The sequence below is a fragment of the Lissotriton vulgaris genome, chromosome 11 (assembly GCF_964263255.1).
Source record: "Lissotriton vulgaris chromosome 11, aLisVul1.2, whole genome shotgun sequence".
Taxonomy (NCBI): domain Eukaryota; kingdom Metazoa; phylum Chordata; class Amphibia; order Caudata; family Salamandridae; genus Lissotriton; species Lissotriton vulgaris.
The window spans coordinates 1062863084-1062889239 of record NC_141699.1 but is presented as its reverse complement, the minus strand read 5'-3'; the positions used below and the strand labels follow the sequence as shown (position 1 = coordinate 1062889239).

The window sequence follows — 26156 nt, the reverse complement described above, 5'->3', positions numbered from 1 at the left end:
TTGTACATTCTCTTCTACATTTCCTTCTATTATTATCTCAATTTCTGCACTGTCTTCCTCAGGATAAAAATAACTAACCTCAATTTTATCACAAAAGTTCATTACATTTGATCCATGCAAAGAAGCACTGTTAAACTTTTTTAACATTAGTGCTGAACTTTTTGCATAATACAATCTTCTGACTAATTTCCTCATTTCTAAATGATGTACTGCTAACATCCTGAAATGGTGAAAAACACTGCAAAATACTTTTTTAGAAAGACAAACCAGAGAATGACCTTTCAAACCAATATTTTCTCTCACTCTGCAAGGGTCTAGTCCTTGCAACATCTTAATCTTTTGTTTAAGACATTTCTTAGTATAGTTACGTAATTGCGTAAAAAATCAATAGATTCTTGCCGTACACTACAAATACTACTACAATTCCAAGTGTACACTGGAGCTTTAGGACGTCTCCCTAAAACTTCATCAGCTAACACCTCTTCTGCATTTCTAGGAAAAAATTTCTCTTTCTCAATAGGACAACCATTTCTAACGCCATAAGCACGACCACTAGTGTCAACTGCATGCAACAAATCATTACTCTGAAGATAACTTTCTTCATTAAAAAAGGCTCAGAACTTTTCCATTCACCCAAAAAACTCACAAAAATTACTTCTGTTAATTACTCTTCTCCACTTACTTTTGGCCTTCATTAAATGGATTGGCTTATCTAGTGATCTAATTCTATTGATTACTAAAATGAACAGTTTTCTTTTCAATTCAAAACACTTTCTCAACTACATTTTCTATACCTTTCTTCTTCTTATACGATGCAGTTTTTTAACATTCCTTAATTTCTTTAATTAAAATTGAATTTTTTTTTCCTAATTTCAATACATTGGTTTTTCCTCCTTTTACTATACATTATTTTTTCTGCAGTTGATTTTCCATGATTGTTTTCTTTATTCTTCTTTTTCTTTTTTGTTGCAGATACACTAATACTATTTTTCCCTTTCTGCGCACTACTCTTACTCTTTAATATTTTCCTCAGAAAAGTGTTCCTTCTTTTACGAGGACTTTTTTTCTTTTTGTTAACACATTGTTCTTCATGTAAATCTTGTGGATGACTTCTCTTCAAATAAACACCTTTCTTTCGTTGTTTCCTCTTTTGAGTTTTCGTAGGCATGATACATTTTTTTCAGTATTGATAAACAGAATATATTATAAAAAAATATATATAACATTACAAAAATAAATATATGAAATATTTTATTATATTATTTATAAGAAGAGAGGGAGGATTATGAGGACAAACATGGTACTATGAAAATAAAAGGACTTACAACAAGAGAGGAAACAGTATGAAACAAGGGAAAATATAATAAAAAGGGGAGTATACAGACACTGCAATATAAGGGGATAAAGGGAGTATGAATAAACTGGAAAGTATGAATAGGTAAGGGAGAGTATGATGAGAAAGATGGAAATATGAGGAGAGAAGAAAGAGTATAAGAGGAAAAAAGAGAGTGAGAGGACAGAGGGGGCACTATAAGAAGAGAGATAAAGACTATATAGAAAAAAGAAGGAATATGTGAAAAGACGCGCAAATATAAGAACAAAAAAGGAATACTAGCAAAGGACAGTGTGTATAAGGAGAGAGAGAACAGTACCAGAAGAGAGCACAGAGAATGTGAGGAAAAGTGGAGCATAAGGAAAAAAGGAGTGGACAAGAACAGAGGATACAGTATGAGGTGAAAAGAAGGAGTATAAACGATTATGACGAGTGAAAAGTGTATGACGAAAGAGGCAGAAGTATGACTAGAGAAACAAATATAAAGAGAGAGGTCAGTATGAAAAGACGGAGAATCTGAGGAAAGTGCTGCAGAGTGTATGCAGGGAGTCAAGGAGGAGTAAGAGAAGAGAGCAAACAATATGAACAGATTTAGGAAGTATGAACAGAGAGGACACAAAATTAAAATAGAAAAGAAATATGAAGAAAAAGAGGAAAATATGAACACAGAGAGAAGGGGTATAGGACAAAAGGGAATATAAGAAAAACGCAGTAGTATGAGGAGACACGGAGAAGTAAGAAGAGAGAGTAGAATATGAAAACGGGGGAGTATAAGAACAGGGTGGAAAATGAGGAGCAGAATGTGACAATAAGAAAAGACGGCAATATTAGTAGAGAGTGCTAAGTATAAGAAAATAGAGGAGAAGTATGAGCAGAGAGAGGGGAGTATGAGAAGAAAAAGAAAAGTATTAGAAAACAATAGGGAGTACCTGCAAAGAACAGCGAGAATAGAAGAAACAGAGAATATGAGAACAGAAGAGTATATATGAAGAAAGAGGAAGGAATGTAAAGAGACACATAGACTAAAATATGAAGAAATATGGGAAGACTGAGCGTATAAGAGAGAAGGAGTACTATTACTAGAACCCTGTCCGACCACAACCCCTTGCTGTTCACCTTGCACTGGACGAGGGAAAAAGCTGACATTCCAACATGGCGTTTACGCCCTGAGACATTAGAGGACCCTGTGTTCCGCAGGGAGGTGGAGGCGGGGATAACATGCTACTTCGCTGAGAATGCGGGAACTGCCACCACCAGGGCGGTGGAGTGGGACGCTTGTAAGGTAGTAATTAGGGGGATATGTATCAGCAAGTACACAGGTGTGAGGAAAACCCTGCTGCAGGACGTCAAAAAGGCAGATGAACGATTGAGGTTCAGAGAAGGCTAGGCCGGAACATCCGGAGCTCCAGAGGGTGCTCGTAGAGGCAAAGGAGGCAATGGCTGTGGAAGTTGAGAGGCTGGGTTGCTTCGATTACAGAAAGTATGTTGAGAAGGCTCACATGGAAGGCAACAAGTCGGGAACGCTATTGGCGTGGTTGGCAAATCCTGTGCCGCGGGGCTCCCCAATCCTGTCCCTGGCAGCTGGCGACGGTAGTACGGTCTATACCCAAAAAGGAATTATGTATGAGTTCCGGAAGTACTATGAGGAGCTTTATAAGAGCACGTTCACAGTGGGTGAGAGTGACATGGAGTCCTTCATGGAGGACTTGATACTCCCACAATTAGATGAGGAACAGGCGAAACATTTGGGTAGGTGCATCACATTTTAAGAAATTTGGAGCGCCGTTAAGCTGATGGCAAGGAATAAGACCCCGGGAGTAGATGGATTGCCGGTTGAATTCTATTCTCAGTATATAGACATATTGGCCCGAGGCTCATGGAGGTCTATGCTAAGGCGCGGGAGTTGGGACAGCTTCCGGGGGCGATGCGTGAGGCCCTCATTGTCCTATTGCCGAAACCGGTACCAGACAGCACGGACACAGCGGCATATCGCCCATTGTCAATGCTGACCATGGATTATAAAATCCTTAGTCGGATCTTGGCATCGCGCTTGCTGCAGCATATGACTAGCCTGGTGCACGAGGATCAGGCTGGGTTTATCCCTACCAGGAACACTACCACCAACGTCAGGAGATTGATGAGGGTCCAGGGCGACGCGTCTGTAAGCTCGCCCATGGCGGCAGTGCTATCGGTGGACATAGAAAAGGCCTTTGATAGCCTAGAATGGAAATACCTGTATAAAATGATGAGGAGCTTTGGATTGGGCGAAGGGTTTGTGCAATGGACGACGGTGCTATATACCTCAGCGACGGCAAGAGTGAAGGTTGGCCAAATGATCTCCCCCCAGTATGCGGTGGCCCGTGGGATGCGACAGGGGTGCCCGCTCTCACCACTGTTATTTGCATAGGCGATAGTGCCGGTGGCAGCGCGGGCTCGATTGGGGCACTCTTACATGGGACTAACGTTCAGGGGAGCACAGCAATACATCTCATTATACGCGGATGATTTGTTGTTGCTTCTGGCAAACACGGGTGACGCATTGACGGGGGCAGCGCAGTTTTGTCAGATTTCGGGAAGGTATCAGGATTGAGAGTAAACTAGTCTAAGACATGTTTATTTCCGGTGCAAATGGGTAGGATGGCACCTGCGTTGCCCAGGATGGTACGTGGGAGTTGTCTTGCCTAGCATATTTCGGAGTCCATATATATCATAGCAGTAGTGATATCCTGGAAGGGAATATAGGGAGGTCAATGCGAGCCTTAAAGGGTAGTATGGTATTTTGGAGTACCCTTCCACTCTCAGTGATGGGAAGGATTGCGTTATTGAAAATGGCACTACTGCGGTTGCTATATTTTTTCAGAACATTGCCCACATGGGTGCCTTGCTCGGTGTTCATGAACCTGAAATCCATGATAGTGGGATTTATTTGGGGGAGAGGGAGGCGCAGAATGGCCTTCAAGACTTTGATGAGGCCAAATGTGGAAGGTGGACTGGCGGTTTCTGATTTGGAACTGTATTACATAGCAGCGCAGCTACAAGTACTTAAACAGGCGGTGGCAATGGAGTTCAGGGGCCCTGACTCGGCGAGGGGTTGGACGATTCCAAAGCACATTCTCTCTTTTATGGTGATGCAGCATCATTTGGACCTTAGTGATCTTACATTGGAAGGGAAGACACTGAGGCTTTGCTGGAACAGGAGCCAAAGGAGGGCAGGCGTGCAACATCCTTACACACCAGAAATACTGCTGGGGATGCTTACAGCATTACCTCATGGAGGTGACTGGACCTCGTTATGGGAATGGGAGCAGGTGGGGATCCAAGTGGTAGGAGACTTATACGAGGATGGGTCCCTGTTGTCTTACCAAGCGCTACAGGACAGGTTTGATCTTCCCAGAGGAGGCTTCCTGGTACATGTGGCCCTAGTGCGGGCACTTCAGAAGCATTGGAAGGGGGGTTTGATAGAGCCTAAAACAACGATGGCATGTCAATACGTGGTAATGGCAGGTGGCACGTTTAAAGCGGTTACATGTTTATATTCAAGAATGCTGAATGAAGGGTTAGCTCCACTGGACACGCTGCGCCTGAAATGAGAGGGAAGTATAGGGAAAAGTTAAAACTATACCAGACGCCGCATGGGGGCACATCCTGCGTAGGGCCTGGAAGGGATCTAGAAATGTACGATTCCAGCTGGTGCACTTCTTTATTGTACATAGATCGTTTTTGACACCTGGTAAGATCTTGCAATTTTATAGTGCTAGTGATGCGATGTGTCCTAGATGTGCAACAGTGGGAGCAGACTTGGAGCATACGTTGTGGGGATGCCCGAGCCTGGGAACATATTGGACAGAGGTGGAAGACCTGCTGAATTTAGTTACAGAGCGCCGCTTAGTTTTCGATATGGCGGTGTGCGTGCTGCACTGGTTTCCTCACACCCCCAGGACAAAAGATAACTAGTAAATTCATAGATTTGGGATTAGTACTAGCGAAAAGGGAAATTACGATGTGCTGGAAAGCGAGAGAAGGCCCTAGTGCTAAGAGATGGAAGGCTAAATTGCTTAAGTGGGCTGGGGGTGAGGGTCAGTTCGCCTGCAGCAGGCGCGAAGGCAGAATAACGAAAAAGCACTAGATGCTGCTAGAGCATGGCAGGAGTTGGTTCAGACGCTAATACACCAACTGAGTGTAGGGGAAGAGGAAGACACTGAACAGGTACACAGGGATGATAATAACCCAATACGAACACCCTAGCTTGTTATCCCCACACCATTAGATATGATAGAGATTTGCAGCAGAACACACCAGTGGGGAGGAAGGTGGGAGGGGGGGGAGGGAGGGAGTTTTTCTTTTTCTTTTTTTTTAAGTTGCTTAGTTATTTCAGATAATAAGTAAGCATTGACGATGTACACCGATGAGTGGGAATTAGAGATGCATAGTAAACCACCGGCATAATGTGACAGGAAAATGGATAAGAACATAAACCAATGCAATATGACCGTGTATTTGTAATTGTTGGGATAGGGGTGGGAGGATGGATTGATAAATGGAAGGATGTATAAGTGTTTATTGTGATGAAACCAATAAAAATATGTTTACAAAAAATCAACAACAAAAAATAAAAATACATTATCTTTAAATTGCGTTTACAGTTATTGTTGTTTTCATAAAAGTTAATAAAAACCTATATACTTGTTTTTTTGGGGGGCGGGGGGACGGTCTACAACAAAAATATTATTTATAATTTGAAGTACTATATTAAGATGTTTGACAGTAGGGTTGAAAAGTACTGGCTGTGCAATAAGTTATATTTTCTCTGGATGGATTACAACATAGAAAGAAAATCAAAGTAAAACAAAAAAATGTGTACCACATTTACAAACTCCAACTCTACTTCTCTGCCAAACTTGGTGTAATTCCGTTCAACCGTTCGGGCTGTAGCCCTGGCTAAAGGTCCCTATGGAAAATTGCATGGTGAAAACACGTTTTGGGACCCCCCTTTATTCTTTTATTCTCGCCCCCACTTGACGAATCACCCCCAAACTTTCAGGGAAGTAGCGTAGCAGGCAATTTTCTTGGAGAAATCCGCGAAGATTCGCCCACCGGTGCTAAAGTTATTCCAAATTGAATGTTATGGATTTCCAATGGAAACTAGGTCCTAACTATAACCACTACTGGCAACCACCAGTAGGTAATTTATATATATATATATATATATATCCAAGCTCGGACTCCATTTCCTTTCCGTGAAACAGAAGTACAGCACTCCGGGGTACAGGCAAAGTGTCTTTATTCCACCATTAGCAATATGGACAGACGCGTCTCTCCAGATTTTTTGTTATGTCTGCCTTCAGTTTCTGATGTTCTTCATCCAATACCAGGGAGTTAACCTCTTCTTCTACTGTTTTTAATTCACTTTGATTTCTTTCAGAGTTTTATCCAAGTATTTGATAAGTATCATTATTAAGCCCATTGAGGAATCCAGTAAGTGCTCCCCCCATTTCTGGAGGAGGTCAGTACTTGTATCCTGGTGGCTTGGCATTAGGGTGAGGTTGAGTCCTCTTGGAATTCGTTTTGCTTCAAAATATTTTTTTAGCGTGAGAAGGTCCCACCACTTATTTATCTCACATTTGGATAGCCGTTCCCAATGCCTAAGCTTGTCTTTGTTAGTGTTGGAAGATGCCGGTATCTGGCCCCTCTCTTTGCATGTTGCCCCAGGTGTTGCGCCTGAGAACAGTGCATCTATGTCTGCAAAAGAAGAGTAAAAATGAGAAAACAGTTCAAGTTCCTACGTGATAAAGCTGACTTTGAAGAAGGTAGAATATTCACGTTTGGAAAAAAACACGAAAAAAGGCCAGCGAAACATCCAACAAAACCAGGGGATGAAACTTCAAGTTTTGACTCACTATCAAGTTTGGAAGGCAGTGAAACAGAGGGAGCATCTGCACCAACAGGAACGGGGGAAAAAAACAATTTTTTAATCGAAATGCGAGCGGCCCTGGAACAGCAGCAAAAAAGAATCGAACAACCACAAAGGGGCAGAGGCAGGGGAGGCAGAGGACGGTGCAAAGAAGACAAACAAGAAGAGGCCAGAGGGGGCAACACAAACCAGAGGTAGGATACATGGTCAAAGAATCGTCTGAGACAAACCACGGAAATGAATGGGACAGATCAAACTTTACCAGAAATGAACATCATTAATCTCTTGAAAAGACAATTAACACAAACTGAAACTATTATCCTTTCCAGAGGCCTGAACTTTTGTCCAACATCACACATAAACACCACAGAAGTAAGAATAGACATATACAAATACACCAGTAAGCTGAAGTTGGGCAAAATCCACGCAGAAAAAACACGAAGAGAAGTGAAACCTATGAGCACCAACGTAATTGATCAACTACAGGTGGAACATTTTAATGGACTGAGTACCCTGGTGACAATGGGAACTACGACCTCGTCGCAAGAGGAAGAAGCACTAGCAATACTGGAAGAGACACCGCCAAATCAGGGAGCCAGTGAGAGTGGCCTAAAACTCAAATCCAAATTCAACCCACAACTTCCTCCTGGAAACAAAATTGATCTCTTTCAAGAACAGGTAGTGGAAGACCCCTACAAATTGAAACCGAACAAGAGCAAACATAATTTGACAAAACTTCAAGCAGAAACGCTGAAAAAACTAGAGGAGGACAAAACGATAGAAATTAAGCCTGCCGATAAAGGCGGAAACATCGTCCTCATGGAGAAAACAGACTATGTTGCTGAGGCCAAACGCCAATTGATGGATAAAGAATGCTATATAGAACTGGAGACAGATCCCACAAAGGAATTACAACTAATAGTACAAACTAAGCTCAAAAATTGGCATGCACAAGGCCTAATAGACGATCGAGAACTGAAATATCTAGACAACAAAAACCCAGCGTTACCTACCTTCTATCACCTGCCGAAGGTGCACAAAGACAAACAAAAAACACCTGGCAGGCCGATAATTTCTGCAAAAAATTCATAAATGGAACCTTTGTCAAATTACATTGACCAGTTTTTGGCCCCATTAGTAAAAAAGTTACCATTTTATTTAAAGGACACGACAGATCTTCTAAAAAAACTTGAAACTGTCTCATGGATGCCAAATTACAAACTGATCACAATGGACATTGTGTCATTGTACACAAACATGGAACATCAAGTAGGGACAAATGCTTGTAAATTCTATCTTGCAAAACGTAACATCCGATACAGAGATCATAATGAGATGTTAAATGATAAGATCTCTTTATGCCTGAACCAAAACATCTTCCTGTTCGACAAAAAAGGCTACAAACAAACAAAAGGCTGTGCCATGGGCTTCTCTTTCTCGCCAAACTATGCCAACTTGACCATGGGATGGTTTGAGCAACATCTGGCATGGCACACCACTAATTATCAATGGTATGAGAAAGTCATTCTGTGGCTGCGATTCATCGATGACTTGCTAATAATTTGGGATGGCACCACAGAGGAATTCTCCTTGTTCTTTGCAAAACTCAACAACACCACCACAAATCTAAAATTTACATGGGAAATAAGCTCAGAGAGGGTGACCTTTTTGGACACAGAAATCTAGATTGCAAATGGAACCCTGCAAACCACCTTACATCGAAAAAAAACAGCTACAAACGCCATTCTTCATGGCAACAGCTTTCACAACAAAAATCTCAAATGGAGCATTGCATATGGAGAATTTCTACGTTTCAGGCGAAACTTCTCGGACAATAGTGAATTTCAACGACATAGCAGAAACGCTACTAAAAGGTTCCTGGCAAGGGGATACCCAAAGAAAGTGGTGGAACAAAGCTTGAGCAGAGCACAAGCACAGGATTGTAAGGAAATCCTACACAAAGAAAAAGAACCACAAGGAGACACAGATGTAATCAGATTAATAACAACTCACAGTGCCGAAAACAACAAACTGTCTAAAATCATACAAAATCACTGGCCAATCCTGAAAACAGATTTACGCTAGCGCAAATCATAGGTGATCACCTTAATATCACATACAGAAGAGCAAGGAACCTGGGGGACCAACTGGTAAACAGCCACTTCAAGGAAACACCGAAGAATGACTGGCTATATACGAAAAGGTTTCTTCCCGTGCATACACTGCAAAGTGTGTAAGATCACTAAAACAACGAAAGAAATTTAAATCAGAAAAGGTACAAAGTGGAAAATACACCAGCATCTAACCTGCAAAAGCTCATATGTGGTGTATCTAATAGAGTGTCCGTGCCACAAAAAATATATAGGTAGTACTACCTTTGAAGCAAAAAAGAGAATACTAGAGCACACGAGGGCAACGACCAACAAAGACCGCTCAAATGCTGTGGCGAAACACATGGAACAATTCCACGACAGCAATTTGGAATCACTTAAATTTTGTGCCATAGAACAGATGCCTCTCACAGAAAGGGGTGGTGACCATCTAAAAAGCCTAAGGAGAAAAGAGTCAAAACATATCCTCAATTTCAGAACCCTTGAACCTAGAGGCCTGAACCTCAAGGAAGAACTTTATGTACATCTTTAGTTATGTCATAGCAACAATGAACTGGCACCCAGATACTCTGAAGACATTCGCCCACTAGAGGGGGATGATCAACACAGAGAAACTGCTAATAGCACCGGATGTCGCTAAAGGACTAATTGATCCATCTCACCAGAGAGATCCATCATGAACTGAACTCACTAAAGAGGAAACATAGAACACTCTGCAATTCAATAAGAATGCTCTCACCTTTATTTCGAAGTGAAAGGACACACATCTCGAGCATCCTGGTGATGTTGATGTAGTGGGGACTACATTAACCAGCATGCACCACAGGAAGTCACATGTGTTACAGTGTTAAAAGAAGGACTTAGAAACTGGCTCAACATCCCGTGAGCAAGCTTTGTAAGAAGCGAAACGAGTTGGGTTAGGGTTGGATTAATAAACCGCTGTAAATTACATTAAGACGAGTGAGTGCGTTTTCATTTTCCTTTGGGGGAACCTGGAGCATATATATATATATATATATATATATCCAATTACAAAGCCGCTCCTGCTGCAACGTGGTGACCCGTAGACAAGTGGCGTACACTCCGGCGGAGCCGCCGGAAATTAATATTCAATAACAAAAGTCCAGTGCAGTACGCTCTCAGGAATCAAAAGCTCAGCCAGAAGTATATTGCAACCTTGGTTTATTCACACATGTGTGAATAAACCAAGGTTGCAATATACTTCCGGCTGAGCTTTTGATTCCTGAGAGCGTACTGCACTGGACTTTTGTTATTGAATATATATATATATATATATATATATATATATATATATATATATATATATATATTCACAGAAAAAAACATAGGTTATAGACCATATATAGTTAGGAATTTGCATTTACAAAACCTTGAAAATTCACTGTCATTTGAGATGTCATCAGTGATGTCATCAGTGATGTCACTGACCATGTCATGAATGATGTAATATGTGACATCATTAGCAGTGGATTGCGGGTCCGCGATATATAGTTAGTGCAACTAACTATATATGGAATTTCAATGGTTTTGTGCAAATAAAATAAGGTTTTTTAAATGCTAATCCCTAACTATATATGGTCTATAACCTATGGTTTTTTCAGTGAATTTTCAAGGTTTTGTAAATGCAAATTCCTAACTATATATGGTCTATAACCTATGGTTTTTTCTGTGAATTTCATTGGTTTTTTAAAAGCTAATATCTATAGCTGTAAAATATATTCTTTATTAAGTGACGTATCACGTAGCCCGTGAGACGCCTCATGATGCATCGCATAACCGTGACGTATCGTCTCTGCAGCGCAAACCAAACCCAAAACGTAAGCGCGCCAGAACACGCTTAAAGATATATATATATTTTTTTAACCTTAATTAGACAAAAACCACACGTGCACATATCACAAACGTTCAAAAAACACAATATGTCGGACTCCCGTTACGCTGCCGGTTAGCTGCCCGGTTAACGTACCAGGAAGCACCTTTACCGCGAAAAATCGCAATTTTTTTTTTCTTTTGCCCCGCAGGGAACTTTAATAGCCCCCTCATCAATCCTAGGGGTTCAGGAGGGGTCTGCCTTACCCATTTCATTCATTTACACCTTTTTTTTTTCCACCTCTTGTCTCTCGATCCCACAGAGAGACAAGATGGCGGCCGCTCCAGACTGTTTACAATGATAACAGCCAATCAGCTTCTCCTCAGACTCCCGTTACACTGCCGGTTAGCTTCCCGGTTAGCTGCCCGGTTAGCTGCCCGGTTCGCGTACCAAGACGCGTCTCTACGGCGAAAAAATCGGATTTTTTTTTTTTTTTTTTTGGCCCCGCGTGGCTTTATAATATCCCCCTCATCAATCCTATGGGGTCAGAAGGGGTCTACCTTGCCCTCTTTCCTTCATTTCCCCCTTTGTTTAGGTCTCCTCTTGTCTCTCGATCCTACCAAGAGACAAGATGGCGGCCGCTCCGGACTGTTTACAATGTTGACAGCCAATCAGCTACTCCTCAGACTCCCGTTACACTGCCGGTTAGCTTCCCGGTTAGCTGCCCGGTTAGCTGCCCGGTTCGCGTACAAAGACGCGTCTCTACGGCGAAAAAAATCGGAATTTTTTTTTTTTTTTTTTTGGGCCCCGCGTGGCTCTATAATATCCCCCTCATCAATCCTAGGGGGTCAGAAGGGGTCTACCTTTGCCCCCTTTCCTTCATTTCCCCCTTTGTTTTGGCCTCCTCTTGTCTCTCGACCCTACCGAGAGACAAGATGGCGGCCGCTCCGGACTGTTTAGAATGTTGACAGACACCGGAGAGCCAATCAGCTTCGCTTCGCAAAGTTCCGATACGCGAAAAGTTCGCGAACCGGAGCGCTACCCGGAGCGCTGTTACAGATATATATCTTGTTTTAAACGTTAATTTCTCAAAATCCACTGAAGCACATATATTGAGACCTAGCAAAGGCACATCGGGCTAACAGTCCCTACAATTTTGCCAAGTTTCGTGGAAATCCATTCAGCCGTTCGGGCTAAAAGTGAGGCCAACCGCCCTATGGAAATTAACATGGGAAAAACGTGTTTTGGGACCCCCCTTTTTTCTCGGCCCCCCCTTGACGAACCCCCCCCAAATTTCCAGGAGCTGCTCAGAAACAAAATGTGCCATTTTCCTGAAAATTTCAGCCAATTCCGTCCACAAACGCCAAAGTTATTAGGCATAGAATTTTCAAAAGTTCCATAGAGAAAAAATCCTAACTATATATACCTACTGGCTATCGCCAGTAGGTAATATATATATATATATATATATATATATATATATATATATATATATATATATATATATATATATATATATATATATAATTATATATATATATATATACACACACACACACACACACACACACGTATAGGGGATTATCTTACCTTAAATAAATTGCCCTTATGTGGTAAAGGCATTCATGGTAAACGAACAGCATTGTAAATGCATGCATGGTAAAGGCATTGCATAGTAAAGGTATAGTCATATAACGGCAGCAGGAGCATGCAGTACGCGATTGTAGGCAATAGGACATAGTTCAGCAGGGTGGCGAAAAAATTATTCTGCTAAGTGTTTGAATGTTTATTAAACGTCCCTGCTCTCCTCCAACCACCGACGAAGAAAACACCATACACATAAACACACACATGTACACATTCAAACTTGCTGACACAAACACCACATACAGAACCAGTCATGCTCTCTACATGCACAAACATATATACATTTGTGCATGCCTGCACAGGTATTTGCGCATGCAGTCACCCACACACACCCATCCGGCCTCTAATCCTGATTCTCATCTCTCTCTTACAGGGGGGGGTCCATTGTCCTGACTTCGTCTGCAGCTGCCTATACATTTGTTCCAGTAAGTATGTTTCATTATGTATTAACTAAGGTGGCATAATGGTAAATATTCTCACGTCATTTTGTAAAATGCGAATGCTTCATTGTGTTAATTTTTGATGCGAGGACACAGTGAAACAAACGCAGTGTGTTCTTTTGCTATTTCAACTTGTCTGCTTTAAGTATTTACCACAAATGCCACCATTTACCGTAAAGGTGTATTACACCATTCAATTTTACGGATGCCTAATATATACTGAGCCACACAGAAAAAGCAGTAGCAAAGCCAACCGGTTTGGCACTGGCTCTTGGCTTTTACAATTCTTTTTTCTAGAATAGTTTTTGTATGTAGACATGTGGCACTGTGGTGGCTGGTACCAGAATTGGGTGATTCCTTGCTAATATAAAAAAAATTTTTTTAAAACTAAACTATTTTTCACTTTTATCAATCCTACAAGTAATAAATGCCACGGAAACTCTAGATCAACCCATCAAGGAAGATGTAACTCTCCCTCCAAAAGCTGACTACATGTGCATCCACACTGACTCACAGCTAACAGTGATGATTGAGCATTTCTCACAAAGGTGGAGGGAAAACAATTTTGAATCATTGGGTACCTTCCACTGGGTTATGCTATAGAAGAAGACCAATTGCAAAACGATTATCCACTGAAAACGACAGAACAGAGACCATTTACCTATACTCAAAATGAGTTTCCATCAGCAAAACATGGCAGGACCATGTATTCAATCCCCTTCCTCATTCTGAATAACAGCACACTGAGATTAATACTAGACTTGATACTCGCTAACAGATAAATCAAAAAAGTACCTTGCAAGATGACTACTCTGCACAAAGTTCTCCCAACATAGGAGGAACAGCAATTCTGGAACACATTGGACTTGTTGTATGCATATTTCTATCTACCTATTCATAAAGCCCATAACCAATGTGTGTCGTTCACAGAACATGGCAACCATTACTCATTCAAAGAACTCCTGTTTGGCATAAGCTCAGCACCAAGATTAATTGCAAAATGTCTAGCATTTGTGGTAATACCTCTGGGTTGCAAGTGTATTTATTCATGTCTACTCTTCCCTGGATTACTGGCTGGAAAAGTGGAGTTTCAGAAATACCATACCTACACACAATAGACAGTCTTTTTGCTACACAAACTAGCGTTTATTGTTAATTTATCCTTGTTAACTTGTTTATACTTTCAAAATGTATCTATTCAGGCTAGTCCCATTACATATTCTGAGCTTGTTGTTTGAGAAATTGTCATTGAGAGTTTGCCATTTTCTGACTGTATAAAAACAGTAGCAGGCCTATAGTGTATAAGGCTCCAATTGAGGCAGTGAGTTTGCACTCCTTGGTTTTAAGGTATTTTAGTTAGTGGTTATCAGTTGCCACATGATTACACAGTGTTGAGGGGTGGCTCAGTGTCCCTTTTGGTAGTGAAGAGCATACATTGCTAAAGAATGTGACATTCAAAATCATATGGACTCCAGACCAGGTTTGGCAAGATATAAAACATTGCTGTGGGAACTCCTCCGTGCATAACTGGAATTAGCATAGCAATTCAGAGATTTGAGTTTAAAAGACCGGGAAACGTTAGTTGTTTGCCAGTTTCCAGTTTGTTCATCAAGAAGCACTGAAATCATCCGAAAGGTTACAAGCAGAATTCTTCATTCACAAGTAAGTTTTTTTTTCCATATCCCCATTTATGATTTTATGATTTCACACATCTTACATTATATGGATAAAAGTCAAGCCAATGAAGAAGTGAAAGTGAAATGGGTTCAAATGAGCCCTCCAAGTATGAGTATTTTATTTTTATATATGTCCCCTTTTCAGCAGGACTTGGGAGAATGTGCTGTGAAATGTCAATAGACTGATAATTTTATAATCTTAGATTGTGAGGCTTTATATTATTAATCCATAGATCTTAAAAAACATTATGACTAAGGCAGCAATGCCTTTTTAGGATTGTTTGTCTTTATTAATCACCTGTGGGTCAATTTCATTGAGGTACATTGGGATGGTTCATTGTACACCAGATGCTGAGTAGAAGATTCTTATGTTATCCACATGATTGCCGTCCAAATCTGGGCAAAAATTTGTTGAGTATCTTTAATTTATTAATCTCATCAGCTTGAAAAAAATCGATTATCATACTTCGGCATTAATGTTAGGTATGTCCAAAGTTAGAGAGACTTCCAACCTTTACCCTTGTTGGTGTGTCTGTAAGACAATCCTGGTGTTTGGACAAAATATCAAAAAATAATATTGTGATATTACAATATTGGGACAGAAAAATATTGTGGATAGGAATATCAAAGGTAAAAATATCGGGACTCATTTATGAGGTTTTGACATAGGGCAGCGACGCAAGGAATCTTGCTGCACTGCCCGACGTCAAAACAAAAGCGCAGGAATGCATCATATCTATGATATACGGTGCATTCCAGTCCTTATCCCCTGCGCTGGTGCACAATGGGCTGCCATGTGCCAATGCAGGCATCCTTGCACCAGGGTGCCTTCATGTGGGGCTGATTGATTTTGTGCAGGAAGGGACATCTTCCGGCACAAATTCAATCATATCAGGCGTTTACCTCTTTTTTGTGCAGGACACATAGAAATAGGAAAACACGAGGGGAAATTAAAACATTTCTCCTCGTTGCACCTCCCTAACGCCCTCCCTGGGATAGCATTAGATTTTGACGTATTCCCAGGTTTATGATTTCTGATGAATCTGGGAAGGCTTCAGAATCCATGGGTGTTGTGTGGGCCCTTAGTCTTTGAATCAATGTTCATTACTAAATTGTTATAATATTATAACATGCCATTGCTGCTTATAAGTTACCAAGTGTTACTAATTCTCAGGTTGTTCAGGATGTTAATTATTCAAACAGTTCCACAATCATGACAAGTTTGGTATACGCCTGAGAATGTTGGAGCAGTAGGCATAATAAGCAATCAAGGCCTCAGTGGCCATAAACTCCAATTCAGTGTCTCACTTCATTTTATGATTATGTTACATTGTTGAATAGTAATGTTCCTTGGAATTATTAGCCTCCTGAACACTGTGGCCCCCCACGCTGATACCAGAGGATCACCCACATATTTAAAATCCCCTCTTCCTGATGAGCATCTCTGTGTCTTCAGTAAATCTGCCTCACTAGTGGATGTACTGAAGTAAAAGGCGAGCTGAGACTATGATTGTTTTGCCCACTCAGTATAAATTTTTCTGAAGCAAATTCCCTAACAGAAAGGGAGTTAAATAAGGCAGGGGTGCAATCACTGTGACCGGATGTCCATTTGGTGGAAGGAAACCCAGGTCAATGTTGTACAAAGGCCACTGGTGTAGCGAAACTCGTGGGGACCTCTCTGCAGGCACGTGGAGGGGCCCCCCTCAGGGCTCAATCAGGAGTTCTGCAGCCAGAGTGCTGTGTTGAGGGGTCTCCCCTGGACTGCGGGGGCTTCAGGGGCCTGTGTTACGGCCCTGCCAAAGGCAGAGGCACATGGTTATTACGCTGGGAAAAACCTAATTGCTCCAGTAGCAGCTGCTCTTCTTAATGGGTAGTGTGGTGGTAGGGTAAGGTTTGTTTGGATTTTATATGAGAATCTATCTGCAATGATTTTGTTAATACAACCAACATAATACATTGTAGATATGTGGAAATCTTTAGTGTAGCTGCCTCTTCCTCTCACCAAATATATACTATTTTCCCTCCTTTCTTCAAATGTCATATTTAAAAGTCAATTTGCCAATCTTACTTTTCTTCTTTACTAAATGTATTTCTGCATGGAATATTGATTCCGTAGAGCATGATTTCGAATTTTTGTAAAGTGTGTAAAGCATTCTGTGAATTGGGCTTTCATCCTCCTCATGTCTCTCTTTGAAGTTAAGTAAATATTCTTCTTTTCCTCCCTGCAACAGTATTTTGGTGCCTACTGTGTCAGTAAGACTGCCCTCGCTGGTTTGACCAAGATTATGGCATCAGAATTAATTCCAATGAATATTCGGCTAAACTCATTGGCGCCTGGAGTGACGAGGACCTCGATGAAAGGTCCTGTAAGTATTGTCAGCATTAAACAACTAGGTAAAGGGGGTACTCCTGTGTATGCAGATGAAATGCAGATCTCAATTTAGGACATCTATCTTCAAATAAAGTGACTCCAGAACATGCATTGTTGGATGTGTTCAAACCTGCTTAAATTGAATTTAGAGTAAACTGAAATTATCATTCGTACCCACAGATCAAGAATTAAGCAATGTATCACTACTCATATGACAGAGGAAAGGGCCCAGTGCTCCTGTCTGAAAATCATCTTTAGCAAGTTGTAGTTGTTAACTGTTTACTTCATACATTCAGCAATCACTCTTATGCATTTATACACTTTACAACAAGAATTGAGACCTTGAACCATACTCTGTGGTTTAGTAGGAACACCATGTACATCCTCTTTGCCAAATGTTACTACAGTCAACTCGACAGGCTTACAAAAGTGACCGTGGTGGCAGTGAAATGATTGTAATAGCAGAAAAAGATATTTTACCTATTGTCTGTTAGAAAGAATGGCCTATCTCTCCTGTGTTTTCCTAAATTGGACTGCTAGTCCACCATGACTGGATCCTCCACTCATCTGTGTGGGGCATTGTCACATGTATATACCTTACTTGGATGTATAAAGGATGCATGTAGAGCATCTCAGACATGTGGATGTGGACACACTGGGTTCCTTTTGTGCTAACTGTTTCAAGTGGCACATTAGATGGATGTTTGGGCAAGGAGCATAGTTCACAGATGTGGAATTGCAGGGCTTCCCAGTGAACTATATAAGGGTCCTTGGTAGTGTTTCCTACTGTATTGTGATAAGGAAAAGAGAAAGAGGGTCCTTTTTAAGTAAATTGGTTTCATGTTGAGTTTTGTTGACCCACTGCCCTCTGGAGGGGCATAAGTTAAAAGATAGCTAAGTTGGGCAGCATCCTTTGGCTTTCTGCTCTTATTTTGGCTTGCTGTTGACAAGAGACACCCATCACCATCCATTGCCACCAGCCTTCATGATCACATTTCCTGCCACACACCATGGCTAAACCATTCTGAGGGAAATAAGCAAATGGGCAGGACCACCAAGATTCAAACCCCTACACACCTGCCTTCTGCAATTTAAAAATGGAATGGAAACTTCCAGCATGTGTGTTACAATTTCTTTTCCTGAATTCAGGCTTCCTACACCTGTGCTGACCATGAAACTCTTTAAGCTCCAGTGATGGGTAACCACCAACTCACCTTGCCATATTTGGGACCAGTAATGTGTGGACTTTGACCCAAGAATGCCATGGGGAGCTGCCTGGAACCTGCTTAAAGTGATTTAGTAGATCAGTTGCTCTTGAAGGGAATTAAAGTTGCACCTGCATGAGGAAGGATCTGCTCAGAAGGGGAGAGAAGATGAAAGAGATGAAGTAGAAGATGCTTAACCATTTACTGTTGCCTCTGGGAAGGACCTGCACCATTCTGTGCATGTGAGGAACTGAGAACCTCAATTCACCCAACAGTGGAACAAAACTGCATACCTTGTTGGATTGTACTTACCAAGATTCTTTTAGACAGCTGAGTTCCTTAACTAAAAAAGTGTCACAAAAACCTTGTGTAACTGAAAGAAGATTGAACTGCCATCTGCTATCCCTTATAAAAGGAATCAAGAGTCATAGCTGCTGAGGAGCTTGCACTAAAGGCTACGTAATTCCCATGACAAGGAAGTATGTACACCTAGTTTGTTTGGGTGGTACATTTTTGTGTTTGGGCCTGAGGAAGATCCCAAGTGCAAGAGCTGATGATCTGCAACCACTAAAACTTCACCAGAGCATCCTCATCCTGAACATATGCTGCCTCCTCTCTACTAGGTGCCAAAGACACCACTTGTACATCAGTGAGGCAGGCTAGGCAAGATCACTGCCTGCGGTGTGATCTGGGCTGTGTACACCATAGAGAACACCAAATCCTCCCGCTAGATGCTAGTGCAAACTGCCTCAGATAGAACGCAAATCCAGGATGCACCCTGACAGGGAAGGGACTGTAACATTAGTGAGAGGGACTGCTGCAACTCAAACTAACCGTGTCACCAGGGAGTTAATCAGCCAAATAGGTCCATTGAGTTTTCTCTCAGGAAATGCCAGGGTCAACACACTTTGCCATTAAATAGTGTGCCACCAAATTACCACCGATGTTGTTTCCCCTATGCACTACTTTTGAGTGCCCCGTGCTGATTTTGTGCACTAAGTATGTTGCCTGTAGAATAGAAATAAAGTTCTTTCTTTTTATAAACGAATATACTAGCTCCTTGCTTTTTTAAATTATTTCATGTTTTTTTGTTCAGATTCTCTACCCCTAAAACACCTCACAGAATAAGCCTTGGACTGCTTGGCATCTACTCTGTGAGTTAAGTGTTACGGGTGTGTATTTGGTGCTCAGTTTTGGGTTCAAAAGTGAGATTAAGTCTGGGGTCATCAGTGGTAAAAAGCTTTGGTTGTCACAATCTGAGCCTAGCAACCACTTTCTGCCCTGGGACACTGAACAAGTTCCTACAAATATCAAATAAAATAAAAAATAACATGAATTTGTCCTCATTGGCATTGGCCATCAGTGACATATCACTTGGTATGTAGATTGAACCAGATGTGTCTATGTCCCCTTAAATTGAGCATACAGCCAAAAAGAACAAGAGTCATGCTTCGTGCTATAATGAAACTGCAAATGTATTTCAACCTAATGGCTTTTGACATACAGTGGAGGTTGTGGTGATAACAAACAATAGTTTGGCACACTTGGCTGGCACTTCATCTTCTGCTCTATCCCCGATCAAAGCACTACTTCTCTCGGCTACAAGCCTGCTCTTGAGGTAAAGGAAATTTGACTTTTCCCAGCTCTAAGAATTTCCATTGATTCCTCTTAGAAGCTAGAATAAAGTTCAAATTGGCATGTACCACTTTTAAAAACCTATCGCCGTAGTGCATATCTCAAGATCATTGGCACTAACAAAAAGCTAAAGAACCCAATAATTCTAAGACTGGTATGCAAAAGTTTAGAATTATTTTCAAGTTCCCCCTAAAGTTGACTGGAGATGCTTAAATGCCCCAATGTAAATCTCTAAAAAACTAAAAACGCATTTGTGCTAATTCTTTCTGAACTCATCCAAGTATTCCTTGTTTCGTCTCCGCTTTTTAAGGCCCCTTACACTGCACTCTTGCTTAATGCTAACTCACTATGGCTTCTACCATTCTTTCCTTCTCTTTAAAGTCCTCATTGCATCATTTACATATTGCTAATTGCCTTGTTTTTGTCTCTCATCCCTGTTACCTCTATTTTTTAGAGCTGCCCTCTCTGTTGCTACACCTTGAGCTAGCTACCTTCCTTTCATTCTTCATCTGCCAATTGTTTGCATCCTTCCTCTCTTCTCTGCTCTTCCTTTTCTCCCTGGCAGTAGGATGACTTTCATGCCATGTTCTTAAGTCGTGCTGAAATAGACAATGAGATGTATGTCTTTTGAAGAAGAATGTTGTTCATTGTAAGGGATACTGGCGTCTTTATCTCTTTGTTGTGTACAACTTCCCTGGAAGTTGTGCTTCCTAAAGGCACAAAATAAATAGATGTGTGTTGTAATAGTGAGAGAGTATGCCAGGGGACGATATGAGGACCTTGGTGCAATTAATGTTGCAAGTTATAAATGACTTTGATGATAAATTAGCTCTTGCCAAAAAAACTACTGATTGTGTTAATTAGCAATGAGCTTATTGCAGCCATTAAGACAAAAATATAGCTAGACATAGCTAAGAAAGTGAAGATGTGTCAGCAAGTAATCAATAAAGCTAAAAGAGAATGGAAGAGTTCACTATGGACTAATTTGTATGTAGTACTACAAGAAAGACAATAAGTCATTTTGGAAGACAGCTGCTGATTTTCTTAACGGTCGTAAACAAACCGTCGATTTCTGCATCCAGCCACTAGATTGGATGACCCATTTTGAGCAGCTTTACTTTCATAAATACGTCACTACCGAGAACGTTGCAGAGGCTATTCGAATCAGTTCCCCTAAGTTTTTGAATCTGACTTTTTAGCTTAGTGAAACATTAACATCTATTTCACGGTTGATTGCTTTATTTCGATATGCATATATCATAAAAGCGGTACAAAAGATAAAAACAGCATGTCGAAAAAAGTGTGACTGTACATTAGATAAAAGAGTAAAATACATTTGATCAACATAAATTAATTAAAAAGAGAATTAAATTGATATGGACAGTCTTCTAAGTCTAATCAACCAAGCCCATTTTAAAAACTTGGCAATAGCACAGACAATAGGAGGGGCTGTATTGGTTAAAAGAATCCGAAGGGCAACAGAGTACTGGCGGGTACCCAATTCTCTGCAGATAGGTCCAAGCCAACGTGATCTGGGGCGACTATAGTCCGGGCATTCGAAAAGAAAGTGTGGCACCGTCTCAGGTTTATCCGGACAAAGGGCACAATAGCGTGATGAGGACTGGGATTTAGTCCACCTGGAGCATCGGTCGGCCAAGGGTAGGGTTCCCAACCGGAATTTGATGTACAAGGACCGGTCCATGGCGATTGTTATTATGTCCATGTACGGCTCGTAGGCGACGACATCTTTTATCAGCAGAAAAGCTGCGGTGGTTTTGCAGTGCTGCTGATTACTGATGCGCTTCACACGAACCCACTCCCCAAAAAGTTTTTTTAAGGTCTCCTTCGGGGGAGCGGAGTGGCTATGCCAGCATGAGTCCAGGCCTAGGTCCCCTAAGAGATGTTTAATGTCCTTTAGCCATTTAATGCTATGCCAACCGTCGGAGTGCATCACCTCAGCTAGGCCATCAGCATAAGGTTTTAGCTCTGGTACCCTCCACAGGCGAGCCCAGAGCAAGAGGGGTCGAAGACGAGCCTGATCCCCTATTGCTTTACAGCCAGCATCCATGAGCACTGGGATAGTCGGACTACTCGATGGGATGGCAAGGAGGTCTTTAATGAATTTGTTTTCAGCCTTGCTCAGTAAATCCACTTTGCCCAGGCCCCACAATTCAGCTCCATAAAGTGACGCAGAGACCGCACGTGCTTTATATATATCTAGTAGAGGGGCAACGCAATGTTTTGTTGAGTTGTTAAACTCCTTAAGGAGGGCCCCCCCCACCCTTTTGTGGGCCATTGTCATTTTATTGATGTGGGCGGTCCAGCTCATCGCGTCGTTAAGTCGAATTCCCAAGTAGTCGAATTCTGCCACTCTTTTAAGGGGTGTAGAGTTCAGAATGGGAGGGCGGCCAAGTTTGCGGGGTGGGTGCATAACTAGGTACTTGGTTTTTTCCACGTTGATGACAAGTCCCCTGGTGGTGCAAAAGTCCTGGAAGCGATTCAGTAGTGTCTGGAGACCTTGGGGGGTTTTAGAGATGAGGAGGGTGTCGTCGGCGAACAGCAAAGTTGGAATTTTTACGCCTCCCAGAGTGGGAGCGTCTGCTGGTTCGCCGAGTAGATGGTCTACCACCCCATTGATATAGAGGGAGAATAGGGTGGGGGCCAGGACACAACCCTGCCTTACTCCCCTCTCGACCCTGATCTTGTCGGTCTCTTCCCCGTTCAACCCCCATCTAACCTGGGCATAGGTGTTATTATGCAGTTTAATAAGGAGGTTTAGTAAATACGGGGGCATCCCTAGACCGTGTAGCACCCTCCAAAGTTCCTCCCTAGGAACCAGGTCAAAGGCAGTCTTTAGGTCAATAAAGGCCAAGTAGAGACTGCCTTTGCCTAGCTCCACCACCTTCCAGTGCAATAGCAGGAGCCTAAAGACCTGTTCGATAGTTCCGGTGCCTGAACGGAACCCGGCTTGCATATCGGACAGGATGTGGTTTTCGTCCACCCATTGTGAGATCCTCCCCAAAATGGCTTTCCCCGCCAGTTTCTGGCTCGAGTCTATTAGGCTTATGGGCCTATAATTCCCAGGTAGATCCCGGCTGCCCTTTTTGTAGATGGGGACTACCTCAGCACCTCTCCAGGAATCTGGCACAGGGCCTCCCACAGCGATTGCATTAAGGAGTGCGGCGATTAATACCCCCCATTCTTCCGGATGTGCTCGGAGGATATTGCCTGGTAGGCCATCCGGACCAGCTGCTTTTAATGGTACCAAGGTTTTAATCTGCTTTGTGACCTCCAAAACAGAAAAAAGTTCCAGGTCTTGAACTGGGGTATAGGGCGGGAGGTTGAAAGGATCGTTTAGTGGGCCTTCCGCGGCAGAATAGAGTTTTTGGAAGTGGGAGAACCATGTCTGGGCATTGATGGTACAGGTCCTCAGAGTGTCGTCGGGACGGTTCCTATTGCCCACCAAATCCCAAAAACCTTTGGCATCTTTCCCACGACTGGCAGCCAGGAGGTCCTGCCAGAAGTTATCCTCCCACTCCATCTTGGCGTTTTTTTGGCAGAGTGCGTAGTGCCTCCTGGCCACCCTAGTCCTGGATGGTAGTTTAGACTGGACTGCTTCAATGAGAAGTGACTTCGCCTCCCTACACTTCTGATGTGCCAACTTCGCCCACTTTAGCCGCCGTCCACAGTTGGAGACTACTGACAGGTCCGGGGCGGGGTTACGAGAAGTTCTGGTCGCAGTGCTAGTTAACCATCTGTGAGACAAGGTGAGAGAGAGGAGGTTGTGGTCACTCTCAACAGATGGTATAATCACCATGTCCTCAACCATACTCCACAGGTATACGTTAAGGAGAAAGTAATCAATTTGTGACGTATGCCCTGGCCTGTTGTAGATATGGACCCCTGCTTTGTCGGACCCAGTCCTGCCATTGGCAGCCCTCAGACCAAACTCCGTTGCTATTGAGTTGATCTGGAGGGCCACTTCCGTCCACTTTTTAATAGGACTAAGTTCAAGGGACGGAATCCCCCACCTAGTGTCGTGTTCCTCTTGGTCAGTTAGGATTTCGAGGTCCAGGGGCTCGAATGTACAATTGAGATCGCCCGCCACCAAGGTGCAAAACCTGTGAGGTGACGAGCGAAGCTGGGCTTCTAAGCAAGATATTACTGGGGATTCTCTACCCCCCTTTGTGCCTCGGGCGTAAATGTTAAAAATATTTAGGATAACTCGGCCCTGGGGGTTTTTCAGCAATATATTAAGGAGATCCGGGCATTTGGTATCCCGCTCCACCACCCTACAATTGAGTTCTGAAGCCACCCAAATTAAGAGGCCACCCGAGGGGCGGCCCCTGCCAGTTACACTATGGACTGCTGGCAAAAAATGGGTGGAATATCCTGCCTTGTGCAGGGGCACCCTGCTCCAGGTTTCCTGGAACAGGCATATGGAGTGTTGCTCCACTAGCGAGTTCCAGTCCGGCAGCGCTAGCTTCCTCTCGAGGCCCGCCACATTCCAGCTGAAAACCCTAAACGAGGGGTCCGTCACAGCCGCAATGCTACGGTTCTCGACAGGGGGCAGCGTGTCCACAACACCCACACCAGGGAGGCTAACCAGTGGGTCAGGCGATGCCCTAGTCTCCCCTTGCTCCCTGACAAACTCAGCAGTGGCCTGGCTTTGTGATGTAATCGAGGGGCTACGGATTTTAGATAAGGGGGTAGGCTCGGCAGCAGGACTCAAAACCACAAGGGCCTCCCCGGAAGCGTCACAGAGTCAGCGACCCCAGGGACCCCAATTCTGCGTAACTGGAGCTGGGTATAACTGCTGTGGGAAGATTCCCGGGGAAAGATGACCATGGACTATGTTTAGAGGAGGGGGCCCGGCAGGGCAGAGTGGGGTGGTCAGTACCGGCCTTGGATAGAAAAAAGTTAGGTCGACAGCATCGACCCCCGTGCCGGCCGTTCGGCCTTGGGAGCATATTGAGTGGGCGGCTCTTATATCTTGGAAGTTGACCACTACGCAATCTCCCTCGAAAGGTTTCTTCCCATGCCCAATCCAACCCACCCTACGCACCCCAAGGATCAGGCCATCTACACCCAATGGAAGTGGTCTGTTGGTTTTCATCCAGTGGATGACTTTGTTTTTTAGCGCCTGATGGGTTTCCTGCTGTGATTCTTTTAGGGGGGGGACTTTGGTGAGGACAACAACATACTGGTGGCATTCGGGAGGGAGATTTACCGGGGGGCACTTGCGTGGCGGAATCTGCTGGGTGGCCACTGGGGGGGGATTTTTTGGCAAGGAGGAATTTTTAGACAAAGGGGAATTTTTAGGCAAAGAGGTGGAATGGGTAGCCCTAGAGATTGGTGCTGCTCCATTGCTTTTAGCAGGCGCAGCGGAAGCCGAATGCACATTTGGACCAGCCCCTTTCTTCTGAGAAATCTATTGAGCAGGGTTCGTCGCGAATGCCGTCACTGCTGTGGGGGGAGTTCTGTGCACCTGAACGACATGAGTGGGATCACTCGGCCTTACCTGCTTCGCACTGGCTAGAGGGGCTGGGGTAGAAGCTTTCCCTGTAGCCAGTGTTTTGGCCGGCAATGACGACTGAACTCTGGTTGTTTGGCTTACTGGGACCTCTTTAGCACCATTCCTATCTGGGTTGATCTCACTAGGCTTAGGATGCACTTTCAACAGGGTTTTCAGGGAGAAAAAGTTGTCCCTAGTAGCCTGTTCAAAGTTGTCCAGTCTGACCCCCAGGTTCTTAACTTGGTCGAGTAGTGGATTAAACAGAGATCTTACCAGTTTCTCGAGAGACTCGAGAGAGGTACCCTGTTTTGGTAGGGCCGGTGTTGCTGGAGGCAGGGGGGACGGTATCCGGGACTCAGCTGCGTGCTGGGGGGAGCTAGAAATCCTGGGGAGTTCCAGCTCTCCAGCGTCTGTGTATGAGGTACCCCTAAGGAGTTGTGTCCTAGAGCGCTTGTAGAGCATGGAGTGATTTCCCCTCCGA

At 43.0% G+C, this 26156-nt stretch overlaps 1 protein-coding gene across 2 annotated transcripts in view; it reads left to right on the top strand.

Moving 5' to 3' along the window:
• The window catches only part of LOC147684075 (dehydrogenase/reductase SDR family member 4-like), a 138236-nt gene that overhangs the window by 84728 nt on the left and 27352 nt on the right, over positions 1-26156 (top strand). Inside the window, exons 6-7 of one of the 2 annotated variants that reach the window (XM_086944428.1) lie at positions 13207-13258; positions 17181-17315. In XM_086944428.1, coding sequence (XP_086800554.1) covers positions 13207-13258; positions 17181-17315 — 187 coding nt within the window. The remainder of the gene's footprint in view (positions 1-13206; positions 13259-17180; positions 17316-26156) is intronic. The other variant, XM_086944429.1, reaches the window with a different exon arrangement.